Source organism: Agelaius phoeniceus, chromosome 5 (genome assembly GCF_051311805.1).
Source record: "Agelaius phoeniceus isolate bAgePho1 chromosome 5, bAgePho1.hap1, whole genome shotgun sequence".
In the NCBI taxonomy this organism is placed as follows: domain Eukaryota; kingdom Metazoa; phylum Chordata; class Aves; order Passeriformes; family Icteridae; genus Agelaius; species Agelaius phoeniceus.
Window position 1 is genome coordinate 13,966,851 of NC_135269.1, and position 27,333 is coordinate 13,994,183.

The window sequence follows — 27,333 nt, forward strand, 5'->3', positions numbered from 1 at the left end:
GAACTGAAGGAGGAAGAGATGTTGCCAGCAGCTTGGTGAAATGCAGAAACCAGCTTTTCCTTGCCAGAGGACTTTGTGGGAAGAGGTAAAAGGAGGAGGACTTCCTAGGTAATTCCTCTAGTCTTGATGTTTGTGCAAGAACCTCCCTTTTGAATGAATGACTGGGGAGCTCAGCACAGGAGAGCCAATGCTTCAGTACAAGATTAACCCCTGAAGGAAGAGCACAGTAGCCTCTTATCCAAACTGCAGCTTAAGTTTGTGTTGCCGTGAAGTGCACAGCACTTTCCTGCCTCCTCCAGGGACTCGAGCCAGGCATGCTGTGTTACATCATTTCAGTGTTGCTCACAGGAGGGCTGAGGCTCCAGCTATCGTGTCACATTTTCAACAGAAACCTTTTAAGTCTCGGCGACTTCCTGTGAGGATGCTGAAGCAAACAGTGCCCAGACCTGGGAGTGAACAAGTTGCAAATGACATCGTGGGTTTGAAATGCTGCGTGGGCACGGCGTGGGTGAATGTTCCCTGCACTGGGTGTTTTCTAAAGGTCTCTGAAGCATGAGGCATGACTGAATGACTTCTGTTTTCTTTAAATGATGAGTGGGAGAATTTTGAATCGTTGGTCTGCTTTTATTTTTGTTAAATGTGTGTGGGCTGACAACATGACTCAGTATTTTCTCTGCCGATGCAAAGATCACACTGCCAATTCTGGGTATATTTCAGACAGTTTCCTACGGAGAACTGGAACAGGTTTTCAGCCCAGAGCTTTGTTTTTCAGCAGCCTTAAGCCTATTGATGTGAAAATAAGTGATTTTAAAAATGAGTGTTTTGCCAAAATGTACATAAATACACTGAAGAAATGACCAAACATGGGGAAAGTCCCTCTACCCCCATGTTTTCCCAACAGTTTATCTGATTTTTTTCATGGCTATGAATGTCTGATTTTTCTTTCTGATTCTCCCTAGCCTGACTTGCTGCTGGGCCATCTCTTTGTCTGCTGGATATCATCTCTGGTATTTATTTGGCTGTCCATGTCCTGCTGGGTGACAGCCACCATCCTGTGACTGATGGTTGTGAGTTCTCCCCTCCTGCCAAGAGACAAGTAGGCATTTTGTGGGTACCTGTATGTGGTTCAGCCAGAAGTACCAGAAAACTCCCCTTTCTCCCTTCTGGCAACCTCCCTGCCCTGCTCTCCTACTTTTTCCTCCCTTTATGCCATGTACAGTGTATGGCATGTACTCTGGGAGATACACAAAGCCAGGCATAGGCTTTGGATGCTTTTATTGTGCAACAATCAGCGCCCTCTTCTCCCATACCTTCTTCCCTACTAATGTGCAGTGTGCTGGTGATTATGTCTCTGGTAAGAAGAGGTTTCTCACTAAGACCCTCACCTGTAGTCACAAGTCAGCATTCTAGAGCTACCAATAAACCACTTTTCCCTGCTGATAGCAGCCCTCAGCCCTGTGGACCTTGCTGAGGGTCTGTGAATGGCTAGAGGATAACACACTAGTGGATGAAGGATGTGGCACAGCAAAGGTTGTCTGTGAAGATGACGTGCCTGTAGATTCATTCTGTAGAGCGTGCAGAGTGACATGAATTCCATACACTCTGCTTATTTGATTGTTAATTTCAACCATAGAATTCCCACACTCAGTCCCTAGCAATGGCCTAATGTGACCTGTACTTGGCACCATGACCCAAACCCCACTACGATCCTGATTGCATACTGGCCCATCCAACAGTGAGCTGTACCTGACCCATTTATTCACAAGCATGCATTACACTACTAGGCAACTGTATCATCTTCCTATCATTCTAGTCCCTTGGTCCTAAGATTTTCTTCCTATTCCTGGCATTTTCTCTACCTTCCACTGTTCCACCCATGGCAATATTTCACCCCAAACTTAAGCCTGAGCGTGCCTATCACCCCTACAGACCTCACTGGAAGCCATTTGATGTGGTTGACTCAAGTACCTTTGCAGGCTTATCTCATAATGATAAGAAACATCAGGTAGCAGGCCTTATAATTTCTGCACAATCCTCACGTTATTCAGGAAGAATCCTACACTTAAAGCCCTTTTTACCCTACAGCCTGATTCCAGCCTTAAGGATAAACTATCAGCCAGCATCCCTTGAATCACAAGCAGAAGCATTGTGCCTTACTGAGCACCAGCACTCAGGCTTTCCCTGAAGAGCAAGCAGAGGTGGTGCTCTTTAGTCCTTGGTGCCCCAGTCTCTAACCCTGACTTCAGTGTCTGATGAAGATCCAATGCTCCTTACTCATAGTCCTGAACTCTGAGTGCCAGAGCTGCTCACCCCTGCCAGCCCCAGCCCCAGCCCCATACATGACTGTTTCTAATGTTCTTGCTGGAATTCAGGCATGGAGATGGAGGCAGTCACTGGGACTTGCTTTGGTGTACAAGCTGTAAGTTGTGTTTTTCAGAGCTTGGACTTGATGGGGCAGAGTGTGTTTTGGTGGATTTTAGGGTGGAAAGATTACATTTGGGCATGGCTTGAAGAACTAACAGGCTTGCTCAGCTGCTGAGGGGATGGTAGGCTGGGTACAAGACAGGGCATGGGGCAGTGTGACAGTATCTGTACATCAGTGAGCGAGCAGGCAGCCAGCCATGGTCTGTGGCACAGATCACTCTCCTTTCCTAAAACAAGCTTCATTGTTCCCACCTTCTTAATTCTCATTGCCCTTCCACTGGTTCTTCATCACTGTCTGTAGCCTTTTTCCTCCAGCCTTTGGATTTCCAGAGCTACCAGCTGCCCTAGAGCTGGTTGTTCATCTCTCCCCAGCTCTCTGTCATTGCTGCCTTGGCTGTTTCTGGCAGTCAGAGCTCAGCCAGAGGCCCATCATATGAACCCTATGCCGCCTACTAGAAGGTGGTCTGCACACTGTATTTCACATTGGTGTGTCTTGCTGGTTGGGAGACAAGAATGGAGACTGCTATGGCCTCAGGCATCTTCAGGTATCGTTGTGTAGCTGTGAATATTGAGCTTGCTTCTGAAGTTTTTTTTAGTACTGGCCTTTAAACTTGCTTCATTTAATTTTTTACATTGAAGGTAGGTATTGCATTTTTTGTTTCTCAGCTGTGTTTAGTAAGATTGTCATAGAAAAGCTCTTCAAGTTTCTGGAAAGAATACTTATTAAAAGGGGGTTTGTAATTGTTATGGTGTGTGGTCCTCAGCTTTCCTGAACTTTTGCTATGTTACATTCAAGCATAGTCTACTGTTTGTGAAAGACAGCTTGGATAGAGAAAAGCTGACAGCAGGTCAGACAGAGGGAGATGGAGCTGGTTTATGCCACTTTTTTTGCAACAGATGAAGTTGGCATTCCCCGCCTGATTAAGGTGCAGCAGACTGAATCACTAACACACCTTGTTCTGAAATAAATCACAGTGACAAAATGACATTGCTTGTGGCAGTAGGCAAAGTGCTTATTAAACCGCGAGCGGTACTTTGCATGCTTAAGAGCACAACTTCTCTTTTTCAAAAAACAAACAAACAAACTTTTTTTTTTTTCCCCATAATCAGTGCCAGTGAAGGGCAGATCCCCACAAGGTGCTGAGTCCAGCCTGCTTCCTCATTCTTCGCACTCTCACTGATGGGTTGCTTTCTCCTGTGTCAAGTGAAAACTTCCTCATCCAGCCCGGTAGCGCTGGACTCGCCCTGAGCCCGGCCAGGTCTCCTCCCCTCGCAGTGCAGCCCCAGCCCATCTCCCCCAGGGATACCCACCCCATTCCCACCTGCCTTACCAAGGGGGGGCTCGGCGGGTTTGTCCTTTGCAGACACTTCCCGATACACAACACGTCTGCATTTTTATGGCCAGTTTGGATAAAGACATGACTCCAGCTGGTAACTGCAGCTTCCAGATAAGACTGACCCCGTGACAATGTAAGAAACACCCAACTAAGGAGCAAGGAGCTGTCCATTTTCAGGCTCCAGGGTGGCTACACACACCAACACTTTGTTGCACAAACACAGAGAAACCACTCTAACTGGAACAGTTCTCTTGGTAGTCGTTACCTTATCTGTAATTGATTCTGCAAGAGTTTGCCGGCCCTACCATTAGAAAGCAACTTCCTGCATGTGTCTTTGAATCAGATTAATAAAGGGAAACAATATTTTTAATGACAGAGCCTCTTGGTATGTATTATTTCCTGAAACTCTGAAATCGTCATTTTTTGCCTTACTGGTGTTTCTTGCCCCTAATCAATTTTACATCAGCTTTTTAGAAGACTGAGGGTCTATGGCCCCATTTTGAGTTGATGAAATACGAGGTGTGTTGGAAAGCTAAAGAGTATTCAAACATCCACAAACAACATCCTGCAGGTCAGAACCTTGTGCACTTTCTAAATAGATCAGGGTTTTGTTCCAGAGTCTGGTATTTCTTGAAGATATCCTCTACACTTCCTTTATTTCTCTGTGTCATTCTCCATGCAGTCACAGAGCCTGCGTGCTAGATTTATTTGTTTTACATTTCTTTGCTGTCCATTTTGCTGCCAAATCATCATCTCGTGTTGCTTGTCTTATATAAATGTTAACATTAGCAAGCTTCACAATAACAGTCTGGAAAGGAAACATTTACTTCTGAGCTTCCCTCTGCCAAACAAACCTACAGCGTTTGCTTTTTTGTGGCTACTAGTGGTTAAGGCCATGGGTTGTAAAATTATAATGCTGTAGGCAGTGTCTATTACAGTTATGATCCCTATAACATGCTCTTGGACATATTTATTGTTTCGCTTTTAAATTGTTACATTCAGTGTGGAGGACATGGCTCTCCATTCCCTCATACAATATAATCTCCATAGGTCCTTGAAAGGCTGCAGGAAAAAAAAAAAAACAACAACTCTGTTTTAAAATCTACTTTTTTTGTTCTCGATGACACATAATGAAAGCATCAGTGTTACTTTTGTGTCCTGAAAGAAAGGGTGACGGCATGGAACGGAACAGCACATGATGCGCACGTAGGCAGCGAGCTTGACAAGAAATAAACCATTGCCACCCCCGGCTGGGCAGCGTGGAAGCACCGGCTCCTCAGGGGGGCGTCCGGACGGGCCGGGGCAGCACTGGGCAGGGCAGGGCAGCACCGGGCAGGGCAGGGCAGCACCGGGCAGAGCAGGGCAGAGCAGAGCAGGGCAGTCCGCCCCGGCCGCCGCTCTCGTTACATAACGGGGGGACGAAGAGGGGGGGGGCGGCGCGCGCCGCGTCCCGCGCCCGCCTCCCCCGTGTCCTCGCGGCACCCCCGCCCCGCCCCGCCCCTCCCCGCGTGACACCGCGAGGGGGGGGGGGGCGGGTCCCAGCGCGTGCCTCCCCGCGGCCCGCCTCCCGGGAGGGGCGGCACGTGCGCGTCCCGCCCCGCCCCGCGCGCTCCACGGGGAAAATCGCCCTTTCCCCTCCCGGGCCGCCCGCGCACGCTCAGTCCCCGCCGCTTCGGGCGGCGCGGGGCGGGGCGCGGGCCGTTCGGCGGGGCGCAGGCGCGGCGGGGACGGTCGCCGGGCGGGGCGGCCGGGGCGGTGCTTCCCCCCCACCCCCCTCCCATCGCCGTCCCCGTCCTCCTCCTCCTCCCGCCTCCACGGGGGCCGGGTGACGCACGTGCGCGCGCCCCCGCGCGCTGTTGTCCGCTCGCTCCCGTGCCGCCCGCCCCGTGCGCGTGCCAGCCGGCGGCGGGGGGCGCGCGCGGCGTGCGGGGCCGGCACGCGCGCTGTTGTTATTGGCGGCGCCGCCGCGGCCGCGGCGGAGGGAGCGGGGCGGGGGGGGAACGGGACGGGACGGGGAGGAGCGGAGCGGGGCGGGCGGCTCAGTCAGGGAGTTCTTTAAAGATGGCCGGAGCGACGGCCGCTGCCGCGACCCCCGTGTACTGCGTGTGCCGCGAACCCTACGACGTGAGCCGCTTCATGATCGAGTGCGACATCTGCAAGGACTGGTTCCACGGCAGGTAAGGCGCCGGGAGCCGCGCCGGGGCCGGGCGGCGCGGCGGGGCAGCCGCCGGGCGGCACCGGGCACAGGCGGTGGCAGTCGCCTTCCCCCCTCCCGCCGGGGGGGACAATGGCTGCGCGGCGGCAGCACGGGGGGAGCGGCGGGCGCTCGCCCGGTCCGGCTCCCCCCCCCGCTCGCCGCGGGGACAGTTCCGGCGCCGGCGACCGTCCCTGGGCACATGGGTCCGTGGCTGTGAGGGGGCGGACGGGCCGGGCCAGGCGCGGGGGGGGGCTGGTTACGAAAGAGCAACAGATGCGGGGCTGGCGGGGCCGGGGCCACCCCGAAGTTGTGCCGACTCTGCGGAGGCGTCGCGTGTCCCCCCGCGCCCTCGGGGGGTCTCTCCCGGGACAGGGCGGTCTCCCGGCGGAGAAGTGCGGACACCGGGGTTGTCCCCGGCCGGGTGCGAGCTCCGGGCTGCCCGTGCGTTTTGTCCGGGGGGCGGCGGAGGAGGAGAAAGAGGGTCGCCCCGCGCCTCTCGCCGCTTTGACGTTTCCAGCCCGGTCCCGAGCGGCCGCCGCCGCCGCGCGTGTGTTTTGCGAGCCGAGCGTGTGAATAATAAAAGGCCCGTCGGCAGCCGCTGCGAGCGGGAGAAAGCGGCGGCGGCGGAGGGGATTCACGGGCAGTTAAACAAAGGAGCAAGTTGGGGGCCGGTGGCGGCGGCGGCTCGGCCGGGCCGGGGCTGCGGGGCCGCTCGGTGCCGCCCCCGCCGTGCGGGGAGCGCCGGGGAGCGCGCGGCGCCCGTGATTGACAGCCCGGCGTTTAAATACCCCGAGCGGCAACAACAACAGCGGCGGCTGCCCGCGCCGCGCCCCCTGCCGGCCAGGGCCTGCAGCGCCGCCCCCCGAGCCTGCCCCCGGGCCCGGCGCTCGCAGCGCCCCAGCGGGGGCCGTGCGCGGGGTTGTAGTTGTTTGGGTTTGTTTTCCCTTCGTTTATTTTCCTGTTTCTGCCCCTCAAACGGCAAAAGACAAACGCCGACCGAAAGTAGGTTGCGTATTTAGGTGTTACTTAACAGTAATTGTTACACACGGGTGTTTTGTTGCCACGTTTGAGGAGGAAAGGAAGGCTCGCAGCGTTTCAGATGTTTACTTGTTTGATTTGTTCTTTGTACACGGGCTTCTCCCGGCTCGAACCGCAGTATAATAGAAAGTGTGAAAAGGGCTTTGTAAACTATAAAAACTGGCAAAACAGGATTGTTGTACCTTAAAAACAACCTCTCATTAATATTTTTAACTAGACTGCTACTACTCTTGCCAGTACTGTTGTTTAGAGAGAGACACACAGCAGCTTAATAGAAGTTTGTCAGAACTCGGTCACTGTCTGCAGTGAAGGTGCAGGCATTGCCTGAAGTGCTTGTTACAGGTTCTTTCTCTTCCAAGTCTTCTGCATTTGTGTAGTTGCTCTTTCAGAATGTCCTGGCAATTGCTCAGGTTCCATGCAGGCCTTAAATGCCAGTCTTGTGCATCAGTATTGCTGGGGTATGGGTCAACTAAATTTCTGAAATCGTTACGGGGAGAAAAGCATTGCCTGATCTAAAGGTGGGACAGACCACTTGGTTGCTTTCTTGGATCTTGATGTGCAAAAAGCTCCCCACAGGCTCCTGTGATTGAGCTCTGTCACGTAATAGTAGAAGAAGCCTGTTAGCACTGAACTGCCTTGATAGTCTGAAATCCTAAGAGTGGAAATTAAGCAAGCAGGCCAGCAAGAGCTGGCAACAGCCATGCTGCTTTGGGATTTGGTTGCATGCTCACCCAGTCTCATGACTAAGGGACAGGTTTTTGGGAGACTCCTTTCCTCCTGCCAGCTGTGCTCTGCTCTGGGAGTGCCTTTCCCCTTGCTGTAAGAGTGTATGAAGACAGTTACATAGCTTGTGTAAGAAAACACACACTCTCAGATCTTGAAGTTTTTGGTGAACTTAGTTTCATGTATTCTTGATTTTATTTCTTTTTAAATTTTTTCCCCCGGCCTGTGGAATGGGACTGATGTGTGTTCTGTCTTAAGAAACATATAAACCCAGGCTGTGGTGTGCTAGCATGATGCCTAGCGCATGTTATTGGATTATGGACTCTTTGCTGCCTTCCTGTGTATAGTGAAGAGAATGCCCGAAGAGTACAGTGGAGGCTGTACAAAGTCTGTTCTGGCAGATTGTTACTTAGTCCCTTCAAATTTTTATGTGATTTTTTTTTTCCCTGTGTGTTCTTCTTGCACTCTCTGTCTTCAAATGATTTGTACTTTGGTTTGCTATTATCAATATATTAGTATTGTGAAATACGCGTTTTATTGCTTTTGGCAAATATATATTGGACGTGTTAAAGCAGATGTTTTGTTATGCCGGGCAAGGCTGTGAACCTGCTTTGTGGGTTTCAGTTACTCTCCGAGTGGGCCTAACATCCAGCCACAGTCTGGTGTAATTACCCCTTGTGAACAAAAGAGCGTAACACGGGTGCCTGAGCGCTGTTTGAGGCTTCGTCGCCTTCCTGAATGGCTTGTGAGAGTGCAGAGACTACAGAGCTTTAGATGTGACAAACTGTCAAAGCTTTCAGACGTGCAAATCCATTTATATTTTAGACAATTTTTGTGTTTTCCCCATCATTTTATCTGCTTTAAATGAAAATGTCACATTAAGCTGATTCCCGCTTTCTGACTTGTCTAGAATATACTGCAGCTAGAATGAAGCATAAGAAGTCCTTTTTGCTGCTCTGTGTGTTCAGCTTTTCTTGGATCTGTTCCGTATCTCTTGAAACCTCTTTAATTTCTTGGTTTCATCTTCAAATGATATGTATCATTCTGTGATACTTCTTGTGCTGTCTCTGCCTTCCTTCGTTTTTTGATGCTTTGCCTCAGTTATTAGGTTAACAACATGCTGTCATCTTGTTTGTGTTTTTTGCTGTGATATATTCTGTGCCAAAGTTACATATCTTTTTTTAAACTGCTCTTGCAGTCAGCTCTGTTCTTGAAATATATTTGTGAAGTTTGCACAAATTCTGTTGAAATTTTTGTGCTTTTTTCTGTCCATGATACATGTACTCAACTAGATTTATATGCCTTGCATAGATGTGACTTACTCCTGTAGACTAGATCTCAGGTCAGAACAAACTGGAGTTTAAACATATAATTCAGTTTTTGTCTGCACATCGTAAGGTTGTCTGTGATATTTCAGAAGTAAAGTACTGTAGAATTGGCTTTTTGAGGAGGTTGGCTTTGTAAAGCTCTACTGGTACTGTACTAGTTGTAAAGGAGTGTGGAGAAGTCAGTCAAGTAAACTGAGAATTAAAAATGCAGGTGCCCTATGAAGTCTTGTGTGTTGCACTTTTCTGGGGATGTTTTGTTTCTCAACAAACATCCAGTGAACTTCTAACATGGCTCAATGATGAATAGATTAAGAAATTATCAAATGTGTACGTCTCAATTACAGATCTCTGCCTTTTGAAATGCCTGAAACCTTTCTAATGGTGTTTGGGTTTTTTTTTTTAATTAAACAAAGGAAATGTTTTATTCTTCAAAGTTAGAGCAATGGGGAAAAGGGAATAAGAAAGGGAAAGCATCATTTTTTTGTTGTTGTTCAAAATTAGCAGTTTACCTGAAAATTTCTTAGTGGTGTCAACTTTGGTGTCTTCCCCTCAAGGAGAAAATTTTTTATGTTTACAGAAATAAATATTTAATTTGAGCAGCTTAGAGGGCAGTCAGGGAAGTACAGCACTAATCTGTATGTAGTGTACATAAGAACACGCTTCTGTTGCAAAGCAAAGCCAAATTGATTAAATTTATATGGAATTGTTCTTAAATTGATAGCTCTTGCTCTCAGGATTAATTTTGTATTTTGTATAGTCTAGAAAGAATTAACTTTGCCCTTTCCTACAGCAGTTCATTGGTGGTATTTTGCCATTAGGTGTTTGATGTTTTTTACAGCTTTGTCACGATTAGAAAACATTTAACAACATAATTTGAAAAGAAAGGGCATTCGTGTAGTGTTTGAAGATTATCATTTAAACTGCAGATGCCTTGAGGCCTTTTTTCCTCACATGGAGGAAAAATTCCATGCCAAAGTCACATCTGAGTGAAGTTCACATAGAACATATTCTTTCTGATATCGTCTGGGTTTGAACGTGCCTTTGTTTGGTCTCTGAAGAAACACAAAACATCTCATCCACACCTTAATATGATCTCGATGTAAAATCCAGTTTTCCCTCTTTACAGCTGTTAGGTTCCATGGTACAGGTCTGTCTGAACGCACCGATTTGTACTCTGAAGGCAGGCTTTCTCCTTAAGAAAAGAAGGAAATGCATGGGCTATAGTGACTACTTTTCCTGAATTGGTTCTTTGTTTTGGAGCTTTATACATGAGGTTCTGCACGATGGGCTTTGCCAACTCTTTGCTGCTAAAAGAGGCTGTCCTGCTCCTGGCTGCGTGCTACTATAATTCCTCTTTGCTGGTTCAGTGCTTGCCTGATTGGTAAATCAACTCTGCTCAGAAAACTGACAGAGCCCATTCTCTTGCTGGGTTAGCTTTTTGTTGGGTTACTGAGTTGAGTGGGCTTGTCCAAGGCTAGGATGAGTCCCAGAGTGTTGCAAAACACCTGAAGGAATATATTGTTGGAGATGATACTGGTGGGAAAAGACAGAAGAGGTGGTCATTATTTTTCCTCACTGCCCACTTTGGGATTGATAGCTCACCCAGTTTTGTAGAGCCTTGTTTTTGTGTCTCAAGTCACCATGTGTGATTCTGCCTGGGCCCAGTTGCTCATCCAGTGAGGTCCAAGGGTGCAGCTGCAGGAGCACAACCCCAGAACATCTTCTGTTTGCCAGGGTAGGTGAAACTCTGGTGTCTGTCGTGGAGCTGGAGGACAAGGCGTGGTGATGCTCATGTCAGGGAATGTGGAGGTTGCAAAGAGACTGCTTACAAACATTTTCTGGTGCAGACCTCTTTGCAGAAAATTAAGGCCTTGTAGTTAGAAACATTCAGGGACCTGAACTGAATCAACAAGTCCTTGTCTGGTCAACAGAGCTCTGGTCTGGCACCAGAGAACTTTCAAGCTGACTTTCTGGCTCTTGTGATGTATAAGCCTTAAATCCTTCATGTGGCAATTTGGTGGATCTTAGGGAAGTGTTTTTAGACCTCAAGGGAAAGCTGATGTGTTTAATTTTACTTTTCCTTGGCATAGCCATGTTTCCTCAGAAGTAAGATGGAAGTCTCAACTTCAGTCCAATGAGCTGTGGTGCCCTCTGCCAAAGAATTAAGTAACTTGAAGTGACTTCAAGCTCTTCTAACAATACAAAAGCTGAAACAGTTTTGGTTAAACTGAAAAGAGGCTTGTTATAATGAGAATGCCAGACAAGCACTTGTGTAACTGGATGTCTGTTTCCAATCCTTTTATATTCTTCATTTGGACAAACCATTTTTTTTTCTTTTGGTTCCCATCTGTGAAGTGGGAAGACTTATTAATATATATTAAAGTTAGATGTGTTCTACCATAATAAGCACTGAAGAGTTGCAAGTATTCAAATGGCTTCAGTTTTTGAAACTGTGTAATAACATGTAGAACTGTGTGCAAGTTTTTCTGTTTATGGTTTTCTTGAAGAACTGGCTTTATGGGAGGTAGGTGTACTTTGAAAGTTAACACTCCTTTCCTTGAGATCTGTAATTTTGTAATTTTTAAAATTTGTTCTGGAATAAAACATAGTTGATGGTTTAGCTTATGCCTTCTGATAAAGTAGCAAGGACAAGAAAAAAGCATTGTCCAATAGAGATCTGTAAGAGAACTGAATGGTACACAATTCAGCTTTTTAAATTAGTCCAACAAGATTCTAGTGAGTTTCTAAACAGTTATTTAATGGTAATAGTTCTAATTTCTAAAGCACAAATTGTTACCTTTTCAGTGTTAGTTAAAAGAGAATCAGATTTAGTTATTTAAACACTACTTCTAATTTTCTGTAATATTATAGTTCACCTATATTTTTGGTGTAATTGTTTTGTTTTGGTCTTGACTGTGCAAATGAAGGCACTCTAAGTATATGTGTAATTTAACGGTGAATTTTTTATTAGCTAGTTAATTTATGATGATTTTATATTCTGAAATGTTATTTGTTGATGCTCATGAAGCACTTCAGTATCTTCCTTTCCCTTTATGTTTAATACATAAATGATTTGAGGAATTCAGATGTTTTCAGAAGGCTCAGCTTTGTGACTTGTGTATCTAAGAACTAGAGATGTGAGAGGAGTCTGATTGTGGACTGCTGCTTGGTGCACCTAATTTCTGTATATACCTAGTAGGTGCTACAGTGCATAACGTGAAATATATTCTTTTTATTCTAAACTTATTTTCATCTGTTGATAATGATGTGTTCTCTTAGAGCAGCACATTTGCAGTAAAATGGCTTAAGCCTTACAGTGGAGTATCACTCTGTTAACTGCCAGTGGGCAAAATCACATTAACTTTGTTTTCATTCTTCATTTGTGGTTTTCTAGCTTTTTTTTTGAGTTTGCACAATTGAAGATGAACTAATACTCTTCATGTAACTATTTGTACTTTCCCTACATCACATGTAAAATAGAATACCATTGTCTCAAAACAGCTCTGAGTAATCAGTGAAGATTTCCATAGGTGCAATGCACATACTTAAAACCATAAACATGCTCAAATTTTACGTTTGTCTCATTGCTCAAGTATGAAAATTCAATTAATAGCATTGTTCTTGCTTTATTATCAACATATGAGAGGTATTTTAGTGAAATATATAGCTTTTAAAAAGCTAAGCTATTTTTCATTTTGTCAGTCCTTTCTAATGTTTACAACATTAGCTCATGAATACACAGAACTAACAATCTATGGAGTATGAATAGTCTTGAGATGTCTGCTGTGTGGTGGTAATATGGATTTATGTGGCTGGTAACCCTCTTCAGGTCAATTCTGCTTTTGAATGGAATTAATATTTAATACTGTTTTCTCCATTACTTCAACATTAACTAAAGTAGACTTCAGAACTGGTGTTTCTTTTTGAAAATACTGAGTTCATTGTTGCTCAGGCAGGCATAAATGCTGATGTTCGCCTCAAAAGCAAGAAAGCTTTTTTTTTTTAAATCCTCCCACATTATTCTGTCTTGAAAGCCAATTGGAGTAAGTATGATTGTTCTAGATTTTTAATATAGTGTGGTCTGAAGTCTATTTATTTTCACCTGAAACTGTCGGCTGACATTGTAGCTAGGCTGGGAAATTAATTTCCTAAATTTAATTGTGTTTGTTCCGTTTACATGAATACTTTATTCACTTAAAGGCTCTTAAAGCTCTCTTCATGAAAATGAGTGCAAGGAAAGGTGACTCTCTGAGAAATGGAGTCTTTGATATTGAAGATATGTGATTGCTCTGTTCTGTCATTCTTGCCACTTATCAGGCAGTATTTTCTAAAGAGAGTGACATTTTTCTTTTGGGATAGCGATGTTGGCCAATAAACGAAGTCCAGATGAGATAAATGAAGAGCAGCCAAAGAAATTGCTGTATCTTATTACCCAGCAGTACTTGTAAGACCTCTGGTTGTCTTGCTCAACATACAGATTTTTTAGTTTTGTTTCAATAACGAGAATATTTGGATCTTTTCATTAAAGGATTACATCATGCTGTTGACTTGCAAAACTTGGTGTTAAGAGCAAGCAGAAGAGGAGAAATGAGGTGTTGCAAGTCAGCACAGGGCTTTCAGGGTGCTGCTGGGCACATCTCTGAGGTGCAGAGTGCTGTACAGAGCAGTCTAGAACAGTACCAAAAGCAAGGTAGCTGTGCCAGCGGGGCACTGTGCTCAGGAAAATATTAACAGTCTGGCCCCTCAGCATAGTGTTATCCCTTATTCCATAGAAGTGTGCAGTGTTGACATATCACAGCCTCAAGCCCACTGTGTTCTAGGTATTTCTCTGTGCTTCTATTGCTTATGTAACAGAGGACCAAAATCATGTCAAGAAAACTGGTGTGCATGTGTAGTCTCTTCTATCTCGAGCTACCTTCTAACTGCAGTATTTGTCTGCCCAGAGGACACATCAGTGTGAGGCACAGGTGAGCAGCAACTTACTGCCTCTGATGCTGTGCTCTCCTGTGTGAACAACTAGGACATCCTGGGGCATCCCTTTGCATCTCCTAACACTGCAGTAAAGTGTGCTGCCCTGATGGCACGAGTATCACAGGAGTAGTTCAGGATGCTGTTCTTACTCTCACTGAGACCGGGTGGAAGAGCTGTAGTATCGAGTGATTGGCCTGATGTCCTTGCTGAGAAGTGCTTATTTAGCACTTTAGAACTGAGTGAAAGCAGATGCCTTGGCTGTACCTTCCACTTCAGCATGGTCAGCTAGCTTGTGCTTGAAGCATCATGGAACTGAAGGATTTAGGTATGAACTAGGGTTAGAGCATCATTTGAGTAGATCAGAAATTGCTGAAGCAAAGGTGCACCTCCGAAGACCTCCTGCAACTGTTACCTCCTGACTTTTATATTTTACCAGTCAGGGCAGATTCTAATTTCCCTTCAGATTTTGGAATTGATGGCTCAACTAGCATCGCCAGTGAGAATATACTGAGCATTCTATTTCCTGGTCCTTATTTGACTGTGGAAATAAAGTTATTGTCTAATGAAAAAAGCACAAACTCTCACTTTAGAGAAGAATAAACCTCTTTACTCCTGATTGGTTCTAATACTGAATAGATCTATCACTGTAAGAGGGAACAAAATCTTGTATATTAGTGAAAGGAAAATACCACTGTACCAGTGTTCAGCCTCTCAATGTCAGGTGCTGTTACTTGCTTCCTATGAAGATGCTTTGCGTACAAGTGGTCTTTTCCTGCAGGTAGTTCCTTACATTAGGGAAGAGATCTGCCATTCCTCTACAACCCTGTTTGCTTATTGCATTTTAGTGCTGTTGTGCCTTTTTTTGTTCCCCCAGCATATGAATGCTTGTGTCTAGTTGGCTGGATCTTTGTTTTTCATAAGATTGCACTGTGTGTCTAATTCTCCTTTTTTTCTTTGATGTCTGAAATAGTGATGCTATGTAGGGACTGGGACAAGGAAATGAGCCAATATCATGAACAAGTGGTAAAACATGGGGAAAAAAAAGCCTTTTATTATGATCAGTGAAATGATGTTGAGCAGACATCTTGTTTGTCTGGACTAAACTTACATGAGACAGGCACGGGTACATTTACACCATGTGATTAAGAGTGAGCTGCAGTGCATTCCTCACTGCTCCTGGTACACCTGTGCTGAGAAGGGAAGTGAATGCATCCTGCAGTGTGTGATGGCAGTTCTCAATGCAAGCTACATGGAAAATTCCCAGCGAGTTGCTAGTGGACCATAGAGCAGCTTGAAGCACTAAAGCCTCTATTTGCAGTTTTCCAGTCCATTCCAGGGCAACTATAGTAAACTCTGACACGATTTTCATGACACATTATTAAATTCTTTGAATAGTCTATTTTTTTTTTGGGTGGTGGCTTTTTTTTTTTTCTTTTTTTTCTTGTATCTCTAATAGAGAATTTGGAGAAAGAAGTTGCAGATAAATGTTGTATATAAATGTGTTGGTTAACCTAGTAAAATAAAATTCTGTTTCTTATGCCAAGAAGGAAGGTGGACGAGCATCTTTCTAGTGTGAGCATATGCATAGCTCTGAGCCCATGAGAAATCCATCAGCTTTCTATGAAGCTTGTGCACCACAATATTTTGGAACAAGTTTTTGTTAGGAAATGTGCTCTATCCTTTAATATGCTTGCCATGTGTTTAGAAGAAAAACTGTAAATCTCTGAATTACCATTGTTGGAAACATACTGACTATGTGCCAAGAGGATGGGAGTAAAGTAGATACTTCCTTTTCAAAACTGTACCAGACACAAAATAATTGAATGGAACTTATGGTTTTCAGGTGTCTGAAAAATTGGAACTGAGATCAGAAGATTTTTCTGTTCACATGGGGTATCTACAAAGGGGGTAAGCAGCCTTGCATAGAGGAGTCTTGTAGGTGAAAAGCTGGATGGAGAGAGATCAGCACAAAGAAGGACAATGTGAAGAAAACTTATCAAAACAAAGAATATGTGGAGCTGCAGTGACCAGTCACTCTGAAGTAATGTGAGGAAGATCCAGGTTCTAAAGCAGCCAGTGGGTTTGGTGAAACTTGCTGATACAAATGTATGTTTTTTTATTGGATGGAAACTACTTTATGGTGTACAGAACATAAGGAGTGATAACCTACATAGATTCAAATTTAAAATGTAACTTTCAGTATCTTTCTCTGAATGGAATCTAACCTGAATCAACTGCAGCTAGTCCAGATTAAATTACTGCCTTTTCTGAAGATAAATACATAGTTTGAGGTTGTTTTATGTAACTCTGTCTTGAATTGCTAAAGGAGAAAAGATGTCTCTTTAAAGACTCTGGGTGTATTTAAATTGATGTACTACAAATTACATTGTAAGGTTGGGGAATTTTATTTTATTTTATTTTTTAGTATTTTTAGTTTCAGTTAGTTTCATAGCTGGTGCTATGTAACATAAACAAACTGATAAATAAACTTTTCTTCTGTAATTGAATTGTAAGAAAATAGCTTAATAGTTCGCATTCAGCAGTATGTCAAACTCATTAAAGGCTCTTTAGAGCTCATTGACCTCCAAATCTTTATCTAGGAAACACTTCTGGTAAAAGATTATTCTTCTGTAAAGTATTTACTATTTTTTGCTAATTATCGAAGAAGAACCTCTTTGGCACTTTCACATTATGTTAGTGGAGGTTGTAAAGAAAAGCAAAACATCATTATCGCTTTGAAGCCAGAGGAGCAACACCTATTAAGTGTTACTTATACTCCAAAAAGCCTGGCAGGTATGCAGCATGTCTTTGGCAAATTTCAAGTCCTTGCCAGTTCCTGAAATATTTAGAGAGATGGACGGTTCTGCCTTTTTTAAAAGGAAAACAGGTGCATTTGTAGTCCAGGGGATAGACTGCTATATTTCTGTAGGCAGTGTTATTAAATCTGAAGACTAAAAAAAAGTACTACTATGTCTTAAGACTTGGAAAAGATTGTGCTGCAATTCATGCTCACTTTATCTATTTATTTACTGGTGTCAGGAGCAGGGACCAGAACTCAAGATAATCTTGTCAGTGTCTGAGGGTTTTAACCAGACCCTTGTGCTGGGCTCGGGTTACATTCTGTTCAGGGCCCAAAATTCTTGGGTACTTTTCTGCAGAGTAAGAGGTCCTAAGTGGGGGACATAAAGGGTATCTTTACATAAAAAGTGAGCTGGAGGTGGACATTCCCCTGAGATGTGTGGGTTTGGACTCTAATAACCTGAATAAGCACATCTTGGTTGGAAAAACAAAGTAACTTCTCCCTTCATAACAACATTTTAGTGCCCAGCACTTTGTCAGTTTGGCTTAGACCCCAGGGAGCATGGCACAGGCTGGGGGGGGGGCACAGGGTGAGCACAATACGGAGTGCTTCTGGAATTTTTGGGTGAGTGTTGAGGTGCTAGCTGAGTGTAGGTACTTCTGAGGTTAGCTTTCTTCTGATTTTAAGTAGGCTTTAGGGACCAGCATCTTTAACTGGATATTGCCCTAATAGCTATATATAGATGAATGATTTCTTCTGTGTTCTTGCAATTTCTTTTTTTTTTTTTTCCTGCTGTTTAGATGGATTTCATGTGCTTTCATCTGTGGCCATTGGCATTTGTCCTGTCTGTTACCTTTCCCCTTCTATCAGGGCAATTTTCACACATTGATATTTACACATACTGGTAAGGTCAGAAATTTTCATTCAAAGAATTAATTTTGTGTTTTTTACAGTCAATGAACCATAACGTCTCCTGTAATTTTTACAGGAATGGTAAATCAGTATTCATCTCCTGAGGACCTTTTGCAATAGGCCCTCTGCTTCATATTTCATATTTTTCTTGTGCATTTCTTGGAACGTTCCTGTTGGAGTCATGGGAATTTTGCCCATTAGGAAGAAAAGGTATTTTAAGAGATACATATATGCACATTACACATAACACTGATATATGGATAAAATCATCTTCTTTTTCCCTATATAAAAGCACTGGAGCTGAGTAGCACAGACTGTGAAGTCAAGGTTACCTCTAAATGTGTGTGTGTGTGTCAAATTTAGATTAAAACATGTGGATTTGTGCTTTTGCAAATACTTCAGATTACTCTAAATAGCATATGATAGAGCAAAAATGGTTTTGGTAACCTGGATCTGAACTCATAAGAATTTTAGATTAAAATCAGTATGTCCAATTATATCCAGAATAAAAATAATGGATGCAGATAGAATTCAGTGCTGATGTAACTCAACCCCGAAACTCTTTTTAGCTTTGTTCTTCACTATTTGAAGTTTCCACATGGTCTGGAAATTACTGTGCTTCATTAATTCCATCTGAAGAGGATTGAACGGTTATATTTCTGTAGCTAGAATAATGTGTAAAAGTAACTTCTTGATGTGTTATGGACTGCATGGGTGCAGTTTTGACCAGCATGCCCCTCTGGACCTCTATAAGCAGCTGAGAATCCAATAAAGATCTCTAAATTACAGGCATTATCTAGTTGATTGAAGGAGCTTTTTCTACTTACTGCTCTGCCAGCCAGCCAGTGTAACATCTGATATTTAGACTCATTATCTGTGTATCTGAAACAGTTTGCTTGTATCATAGCTTAAATAGAAGTTAATGTAATCAGATTCTCCATCTGCTTTTGAAACGAGCATGGTGAGCTAGAGATGAGCCAGTTTGCTCTCAGATTTCCTCAGAAGTGAAGCATCTGTCTCTATTTGCCATTGACTGCAAATCTATTTGCCTTATACAAGTAAGGTATTTCAAAGCTATAGGAGCCATCGTGTAAATTTTTGTGTTGTGATTAGAAGATGCAGAAATTATTCAGCTTAATAAAAAGCTTGCTAGAAAGTTCCTGGCAATGTCTGAAAAATATTGCAGGCTGGAGGAAGAATTACTCAGTTGAGAAGAAGCTGAGTTGAAAAATTGATTATAATAAAAAATAAAAATAAAATAAATAAAAATCCTTAAATAAATATAAATATTTATTTAAATAAATATAAAAAAATCCTTAATAAAAATAAAAATCCTTGATTTTTATTTTTCATTTTTTATTTTTTTTAAAGGAGGACTATTTAATGAGTTGAATTTTGAAGGCACAGGAAGCTTTATTTCAGGTACAGCTGTAGAGGCTCTGAATGCTACTGTGAGTGTTAAGTTACTTAGTAGAGGGCTCCAGGAGGTCTTTAAAAACAATCTGGCTAAGAAATTTTTTAACCCAGTTAGGTGGTAAAGTGTTTTTGGTGTAAGGAGCCAATTTAAAGGTGTGTAAAGCAGGCTGAAGCCAAGTTTACTGTAGCTGCAGTCTGTAAAGGAAGCAAACAGACACACAGTAACTCAGGAGTAAGGGGTTTGCAGCAATGGAGTTTTAAGGTTGTGGTAATGCTGTTTGCTGGTGCTAGAATGTGGGAGACAGAAGAATGTACCTCCTATGTTGTTAGCAAAAAGTCCTATTTTCAAATCATTCCTGACATAGTTTTTCAATTGAAGTGGCACAGTGTAAAAACAATCATGTGTCCTAATCAATCGCCTCAGGCCAGGAAGTCATTGTGGGTTTGTTTTTGTTCACCTCCAAATCTTTTTTTATCACTTGAGATACTTGAGAACAGGACAGATCTGATGGCGTCTACTGACAGTGTTACTCAGGATGTCATAAGCTTTGCAGACCGTGTATTGCATAAAATAACAGTGCTGATAGTACTTGTCAGGCTTCACAATCTTTCTAAACAACTCATCTTTATTATACAACTGGAATAACCAGCTTGTACTCTCTCTGTGGGAGTCTGCAGTCCGTGCTCTTTGTAGATGAGGAACATAGAACACTTCTAGCACTTGAGAAGGAGATGGAGCTGCTGAAGACATGGCAAAAAATTCCCAAATGGATTAAAAATGCTTAGAGTGCAGATTGCTTAAAAGAGGTAGTTGAACTAATATTAGAGACACTTGTTACATAAAAATGATATAATAAATGGGTTTTTTGTGAGACTTTGATGTAGGTAATTATGGAATTTAGAAACTGCTGAGAGTATGCTAGAACCATTAGTGAGATTTTGGTTTGATCAGTCTCTAAAAAACACAGGTATCTTCCCACTTCATAGTGGTGGTCCTTATGTGTCTCTCAAACTAGAAGGTGGGAATTTAGCTGAAGGTTTGTCCTTTTGATCCTCTCCTGCTTTACAGAAAACAGTGTTTGATGTGGTTTAGAAATGTAGCTTCCAAACTGTTTGGATTACTTGTTTTATAGTTCCTGTTGTACTGCAGTGCATTACTGGAAAGAGTTTTTGTAGGCAATAATATATTGGTGGTGGCATAATGTTGTATTCCTGCTGGGTACTTGCCTTAGCTACTGCTGGAGCTACAGATACCTGTTCTCAAGGAACTGATTAGACACTTCATCAGAGAAGGATGCCTAAAAGAAGCCAGACTAAGACCATCATAATGCTGTGCTAAAAAAACCTTGGTTACATATGACATCTAGTGCCAGTGTATGTGTCTCTTGGACTCAGTAATGCCTCTCTTGATGTTGTGCAGGTGTATGGTTAAAGTTGAGGAGGCTTTTCAGGTGTAGGCAGGGATGTTCTCTGCAATCTTATTGGCAGTGTATCTGTCAGGCCACAGCAGTTCTGAGTCTTAGTGAATAATGAAGTCCCAACAGTAGGCTTGGCCAGGTCTAGTGACTTCCACTGCTGGGAGGAGCAGTCCTACTTTGCATACCCTTCTCTCCAGGTTACATAGTCCTCTTCCTTCTCTCATGGATTGCCTCTCACAGTTGCCCAACTGTGACTTGATAAACAGGGAAAAGACTGGCTAGGTTAGTTTCTGTGAGATTAGTGAATAAAACGAGGTTGCCTTGTAACCAGGCAAGTGTCAGGGCCATTGCAGGGAAGGGGAGTGGGAGTGCTTGCTTGGAAGGCAGTGGGTAACCTGCCCTGTTCCAGCAGCTGCAAGCCATTGAATCAATGCAAGCTATGTCATGTAATTTGTTTGTCATTTGGGATTGAACCTCGGTTTCTCTTCATAGGGTGTGTTTTTATAATTCTGTTAATTTCTGTCTTGTTTCTTTCCCTTCTAATGCCCTCTCTCTTTGAGACAAGTAACTGATAGGTCTCTTCTGTGTGTAAAAGGCCCTTGCTCTACCTGACAGGAAACTCCACTGGAAATGGAACTGGAATTCCTGTTTATTAAGTCATAAGACTTGGTTGGGGTGCAAATAGATCTTAAAACTGTATAATGTACAGTATTTCTTTGAGATGGCTAGTGAGAATTGACAGGAGTCTGTGCACAAGTTGGAATTGAGAAAGATTAGGACAAAAACCTAAGAATCTAAAAGCTGAGGCAGGCAAATGAGTGTAGACTGTATTTTATTGAGTTGGTAAGGTCAGAAAAGACCTCGTAAGATCATTTTGAGTCTAAACATTAAACTACCACTGTCATGTTCCCCACTAATCCATGTCCCCAGGCACCACATCCACATGTTTTTTGGACATTAAGAGATGGTGATTCCATTTTATACATATATATATATATATATATATATTTACGCATGTAATTAAGAATCAGGGACATGTAATAAGCAGCTTTAATTTGCTGTGTTAAAGTTGCCATAGTTGCTTTGTTCCTGAGTGAGTCAACATTTAATTAACTTGTATACCAATTTCTCTTTTCCACCCTTTTGTTATCTCTGTAGAGCTTAGGATATTTCTTCCTTGCTTCTACTGGGGAAATAATGGTAGCACTTTTGGGTAGTAGTTTTTTCCTTGGTAATGCAGCCACACAGAAGTTAAGATGTCTGTTTCAAGATGGATATGGAGGCTGCTTTAAATGGTTGAAGATTTTGTAGTGTGGTTGGGTTTTTGTTTTATAAAATTCAGACAAGAGTGTTTGATTTGAAAGTATTATTTTAAAGTACCTCATTTTTGCTTATTGTAAGTTCAGGATGTTTTTTTTTTATTAAGCACAGCTAGAATAACCCTGTCTGGGAATTGAAATAAGGCAAATTACCTAAATATAAGATGTAGTTACATGTCAGGGCAGTTTATAGGTTCTGTTTTATCTTAGGGGGGAAGAGGTGAACTGTTGACTTGGAGTCTTGAGGAGGAGATAAAAATATATCATTGAAGAACATCTTTAATGGTCTAGAAAACCTTTGTCATTAGTGTATACAGAAGCAGTTATTTTCTCTTTTTGTTTGTCCCTTTCAAAGCCCTCTCTCTCTAAACCAAATAACTAGTATGTGTTTTCTTCTGTGTGTTTAGGGCCCATAGTACCTAATACTGCTTTTACAGGCTGTGCATTATAACCAGAACTGAAATTCATGCTGGCTGTGGTCAGATAAATTTGGACTCCAGTGTTCCTAGAATTAATTGAAATACAATGTTAATCCTTTTTCCTGCATCAGTTGTGGGAAGGACAGGATAGTTCTCATTTATTTCAACAGGCTTCATGCAGTTGCAACTTCACTAAGCCACAGTGCCTGAAGTCAGATTGGACTATTGTTCCTTCTTCTGTTTGGTGTGTCAGTCTGGCCATGTTGGGAAAATGAATGGAGAAAGAGGAATCTGAACTGCTGTAGAGAATCTTGCTGAAGTCCTGAGCAGTGTGCTTTGCTTCATATGTGTAGGGTTACACAGATTACTGCTTTTCAAGTGCTGAAAATAATTTCTTCATGTCAGATCAATGTATATTTTTTCTTACTTTCAGATGAATTTTGTGTCATGATTCACTTGCTGGTATCATCTTTGTTTCTCTCAATAGTTTCACACTGAAATAAGGCCTTCAGCTATCACAGCTGCTTTTAAAATGTCTCTTTTTTTTTTTCTCTGCTCTCTGACAAGTTGTTTAGTTTTGAGGTCTGCTGTAGTTTTCTTAAATGTTATTTTTTGATTGTCTTGAGGCAGCTTATTTTGCTAAAATCTACAGTAGAAGATTCAGGTTCATTCAGACCTTCATTTCTGTAAAGCAGTGTTTTTAAAAGAATCTGAACAGAATTAATTGTAAATACTGTTTTAAAGCAGCTTGATGCAATCAGTCTGGTTGGGAAGAGTAAGTAGAAATCTCATTTGGCATAGGAAGGATGAAGATTTGCTGTATGCTTAATAGACAATACTAAACAGAAGGAGTACATCAAAAGTACTTCAGTAATGTTAACGTGGCTCTATCAGGAAAAGTAACTTCTCATAAAGCTGCTACACAAAATACATGATGGTAGGTGCCATTATGGATTAACCTGGAATGTGTGTCTCTTCCCGGAAGTCATACATTGTAGTGAAAAGGTTGTTTGACTTCAGTGTATATTTTTGCACATAAAACTGTTTGGATTTTCTGAGCATGTAATTATTTGACTTCAGTTTGAACAGTCATTTGACTTCATTTTGCTTAAATTCCTAATTGTTACATGAAATGCTTGTCTGGAAAATCAGCTTTCCACACAATCTTTTCACCAATGATTAGAAATAAGAACATGTTGATTATGCCAAATATTCTGTTGTCAAAGTATTTTCTAAAAGTAATAACTCTCTCTTACCTTCATTCTAGCAATTTCAATAAATTGAACTTTACTTAAAAACAGATCTTGGAAAAAATTGTGTTGAGTTTCAAAACCATAGTAGTTTGTTTTCAGACTGGACTGGAATTGTGGAATGGAGGAGTCAGTTTAAAAATAATGTACATTTATTACCTTACATAAGGTAACATGGTGATGATGTAGATTATGTGGCTGCTTTCTCAATGCAGGTAGAAGGTGTTTGTTGTATTTGTAACTGAATCTGTTTCATTATGTAACTCAATAGCTTTCTTCCATTGACCATAATTTTCCTATTATGTTTCTACATTTCAGAATCTATTCTTTAGAATTAAGCTTTCATTGACAAAGTATCACATACTGGTTTTATTTATTTTAACTTCTGGGCTTTGAGGGAGTGAAAAGCACTGTTGCTTGAGAAAGAATTATGTATACTGATTTTCTTTCTCAATAGAAAAATGTGCAAGAGTATTGCCATTAAAAGTGTTTTCTGAAAGGACAACACTAGCATCACTATCAAACTTGAAGTTTTATTTCAGAAGGTGCAGGAAGTCTGAACCTTTGGAATGTCCTTTAGAATTCAAAATAGAGCATATACCTGTCTGCATGTTTGGGTTACTGCAATACCTCATTTCAGAGAAATATTACATAATTTAAAAGCAGTAGGGTTGAATTACATTAGGGAAGTCTAAACCTACGTAATGAACATTAACATTTTTAATGTGCAATTTGATGGTTAATCATAAGTAGACCAAGGCCTCTTAGGACTTTGGAAGTATCAGAACAGATAGGTCTGAGCAGTCAAAGGTCAGAGGTTTTTGTATATTATGGTGTGCAGCATTATTTTTCTTGGGATTCTTACCTGTGTTGAAGGATGATGCAATATTTAATAAGTTAGTATATTTTTAGGTATTTGGAGAGTTGGCCTTACATGTCATTTTTCTGTAGTTAAGAACTTGGTGGAATGTGTGTGAGTGAATGTGTACAAAAACTAGGTAAGCTGTTGGGCCAACATCCACATATTCTATACATATCTTAAAACATTGTGGGTTGTTTATTTGGTGTTTTTGGTTTGTTTTTGTTCTGTTTTTTTTTTTTTTTTCCCCCTTGGAGAAAATGACTAAATTAGGGGAAGTTTTCTACAGAAAGAAAAACAGAATAACTGCTATTTTATAAACAATTTTAAAGTGCAGTTTTGCATGTTTTTTGTATTGTGTCTGATATCAGTTGCTCCCTTTTAAAAGGAATTTTGTTTTGCAAAGTAAATATGGAAAAAGCAAAACCTCAAATATTTTTATGTGGGTTTTTTTTGTAATTTAAAGCAGTAATTCAGTATCTAGTGTATAGAAGTTTTTCACTTTCAAAAATTATTTCATTCCTGAAATAAATCCTTGTAAGTTTATTGTGATTCTAAAACTATTACCATGCTTATCATGGTAAGATGAAGAGATAATGGAAACACATACCAGCTTTCTTGTGTTGCTTTGTGGCTTCTTTTGGTCTGTTTTGTTTTCTTTGGTGTAACTGTATGCATTTTGAAGAGTGGGGCTGGAGGGGAAATCTATCTAGCCTAAGGTCCAGGTTTTAAAAGTTCACAACATTTATTTTAAGTTTTAAACTCTTCTTCAAATAAACTTCATTTTTTCATCTGTTCTTGTGCTATGGGATAGTATGGAGTCTGTCCATAGTTTTGTCACACTGACTTTGTCTTTCTCTTCCTAATTAAGCATTTTAATATTGTCCCATAACAAGTGGCAGATGTGGCTGGTTGTGCCAGTGGTATCTTCAGTACTTGCATTGTTTTAACCTGTAAATACTGCCTTGGCATCCTTTTCCTACTTGGAAAGCATAGGCTTAAGGAATTCTGGTTAGTCATTTAACTTAAAATCTGCCAGACAGACTTCCTACCCTATATTTTTATTTGCATTCTTGGAATGGAGTAGGAGAAGCTAATGTTTGCATAACTTGCAAGCTCACTAACTAATTTTGGAAATAATTACAATAGGTTTTTTTGGTTTGTTATGCTCAAACAGATTAGGACTGAAAGTAGCAAGTGCAGACCTTGTTACAGGTAAAATGAAAAGTTTGCTATAATGCTTGCTCAGTATATTAATAGAAATAGCTCTCATCTTTGGGGTTTTTTTTGATTTGGAATTCAATATTCAATATTAAGGCTTGATAGTAAAAGGTGTATTAACAGCATAAGATTGCTAAACAGTTATCTCCTTGTTTAGCAATCATTTTTAGAAAGACAAAGTAGAGAGGAAGTAACAGAATATTTTCTTTCATGTGTCTTCTTGAAAATAACATTGTTATAGGTTTGTTAAGTAACTGCATATAAGTGAAATAATAAGTGAATTTTATTTTTTATTTATGGAATCTCACTGTCAAGCTTTCTAAAACCTATCTGAAAAAGTGAGTTGAGTGGCAGTTTTTTCTTTTTGGGTCAGCTTATTGAACTGACTTGTCATGTGGCTGCCTGATGGTTTAGATCTGGTGAGAGAAACAATGGAAGCCCATGGTCAGGCACTTTGGAGGAAGGAGGGTGGGACCTTTTTTCAGCAGCAGCAGCAGCTATGTTCAGTTAAATGCAGTGAGAAACTGTACCCTGCAGTAGCGGGCTTTGGTTTTGGGACAATCAAGGCTGTCCTGTTACTAATGAATCTTTGCTACCTCCGGCATTGCCTTGTTCCTGTCCACATCAGTGTTAAGACCCAGCAGAGACTCTGTATCTCTGTATCTTGGCTGCTCTGTGGATGACTGGAAATTGAAAAAGGATTTTGGCCATCTGCTCTGGCAGATAATAGGAAACATGCCTATACCCCTAGTAATTGTCTATAGCCCTGTGTTCTTGGTGACAGGAACATGCTTTAATACCCCTAGTATTTTTCCACTCTTTTTTGTTCTTTTCCTATTTTTTTCCTACTGGATGTCAAGACCTGTGCTTTTTCCCTCCTTTTATAGATAAAGCCTGGAGTGCTCACTGAGGCACATCAGGGAAAGGATGTGGGTGCTGATGCAAGGGTGGACAAGGATGTGCTGAGTTCTTGCTCAGAATGAGAAAGGATGGTACAGAAAGGAGAAGGTTGTCCACAGTGTTTATTCATGGAGGATATAAGGGGATTTTGCAAAATGTTTTTAGCTTGGAAAAGATGCAAGGGTTTGTGCTTAACTAAACATAATGGCAAGAGCCCCTAACCTGCATTTTTGGTGCACAGTGACCACAAAAAAGTCAGATTGTTCAGGTTAGACACTAGAAAACCAAGAGATCTTGGGGCCTGAACTTCATGTGTCCCAATAAATAAGAAACTTCAAAAAAATGGCTTAGTTTTGAGCTGTAAATTAACATCTAATTGTAAAATAATAACTCTCCAACAATATCCATTGAAATAATATTGGACATGCCTGTGATGGCCCTGTTTCCTCATCTGCTAGGTGAAGCTTAGTAGGTGCAAAGTATGGTGCTGGTGTGGAGAGGAGTGGAAGCTGTTGTGGGAGACTTCCTAAAAAGTCCAAGTGCATCTAGAAAGATGAGCCTGTTCAATTGTTTTGCACATGCTGCTGAAAGGTGGAAAAGGACCATATAGAATTGAAGCAGTAGGGGGAGGGAACAGAAGGGATCCAAGAGGATGATATCCCATGTACAACCCAGCTTCTTAACAAATTAGCTCTTCTTCTGTTGAAGGTGATTCCTGTTTTCTGTCCTTTTATTAGATCATTGAGAATTGCTTGCATCTCTCAATTTTCAAGATTTTATTCTCAGTGTGCCTCATATACA

The 27,333-nt window shown here is 41.8% G+C and overlaps 1 protein-coding gene and 1 long non-coding RNA gene across 3 annotated transcripts in view; one reads left to right on the forward strand and one right to left on the reverse strand.

Annotated features, from left to right (window-relative positions):
- Positions 1-603: 603 nt before the first annotated feature.
- On the reverse strand, positions 604-4,121 carry LOC129119968 (uncharacterized). The gene is made up of 2 exons (XR_008534163.2): positions 3,756-4,121; positions 604-1,082 (listed from the first exon to the last, which is right to left on the reverse strand). It is a non-coding gene; the product is annotated as an uncharacterized LOC129119968 (long non-coding RNA).
- Positions 4,122-5,493: 1,372 nt separating this feature from the next.
- Positions 5,494-27,333, forward strand: part of KDM7A (lysine demethylase 7A) — a 61,907-nt gene continuing 40,067 nt past the window's right edge. Inside the window, exon 1 of one of the 2 annotated variants that reach the window (XM_077178345.1) lies at positions 5,494-5,938. In XM_077178345.1, the coding sequence (XP_077034460.1) occupies positions 5,823-5,938 (116 nt within the window). In that variant the 5' untranslated portion in view covers positions 5,494-5,822. The remainder of the gene's footprint in view (positions 5,939-27,333) is intronic. The other variant, XM_077178344.1, reaches the window with a different exon arrangement.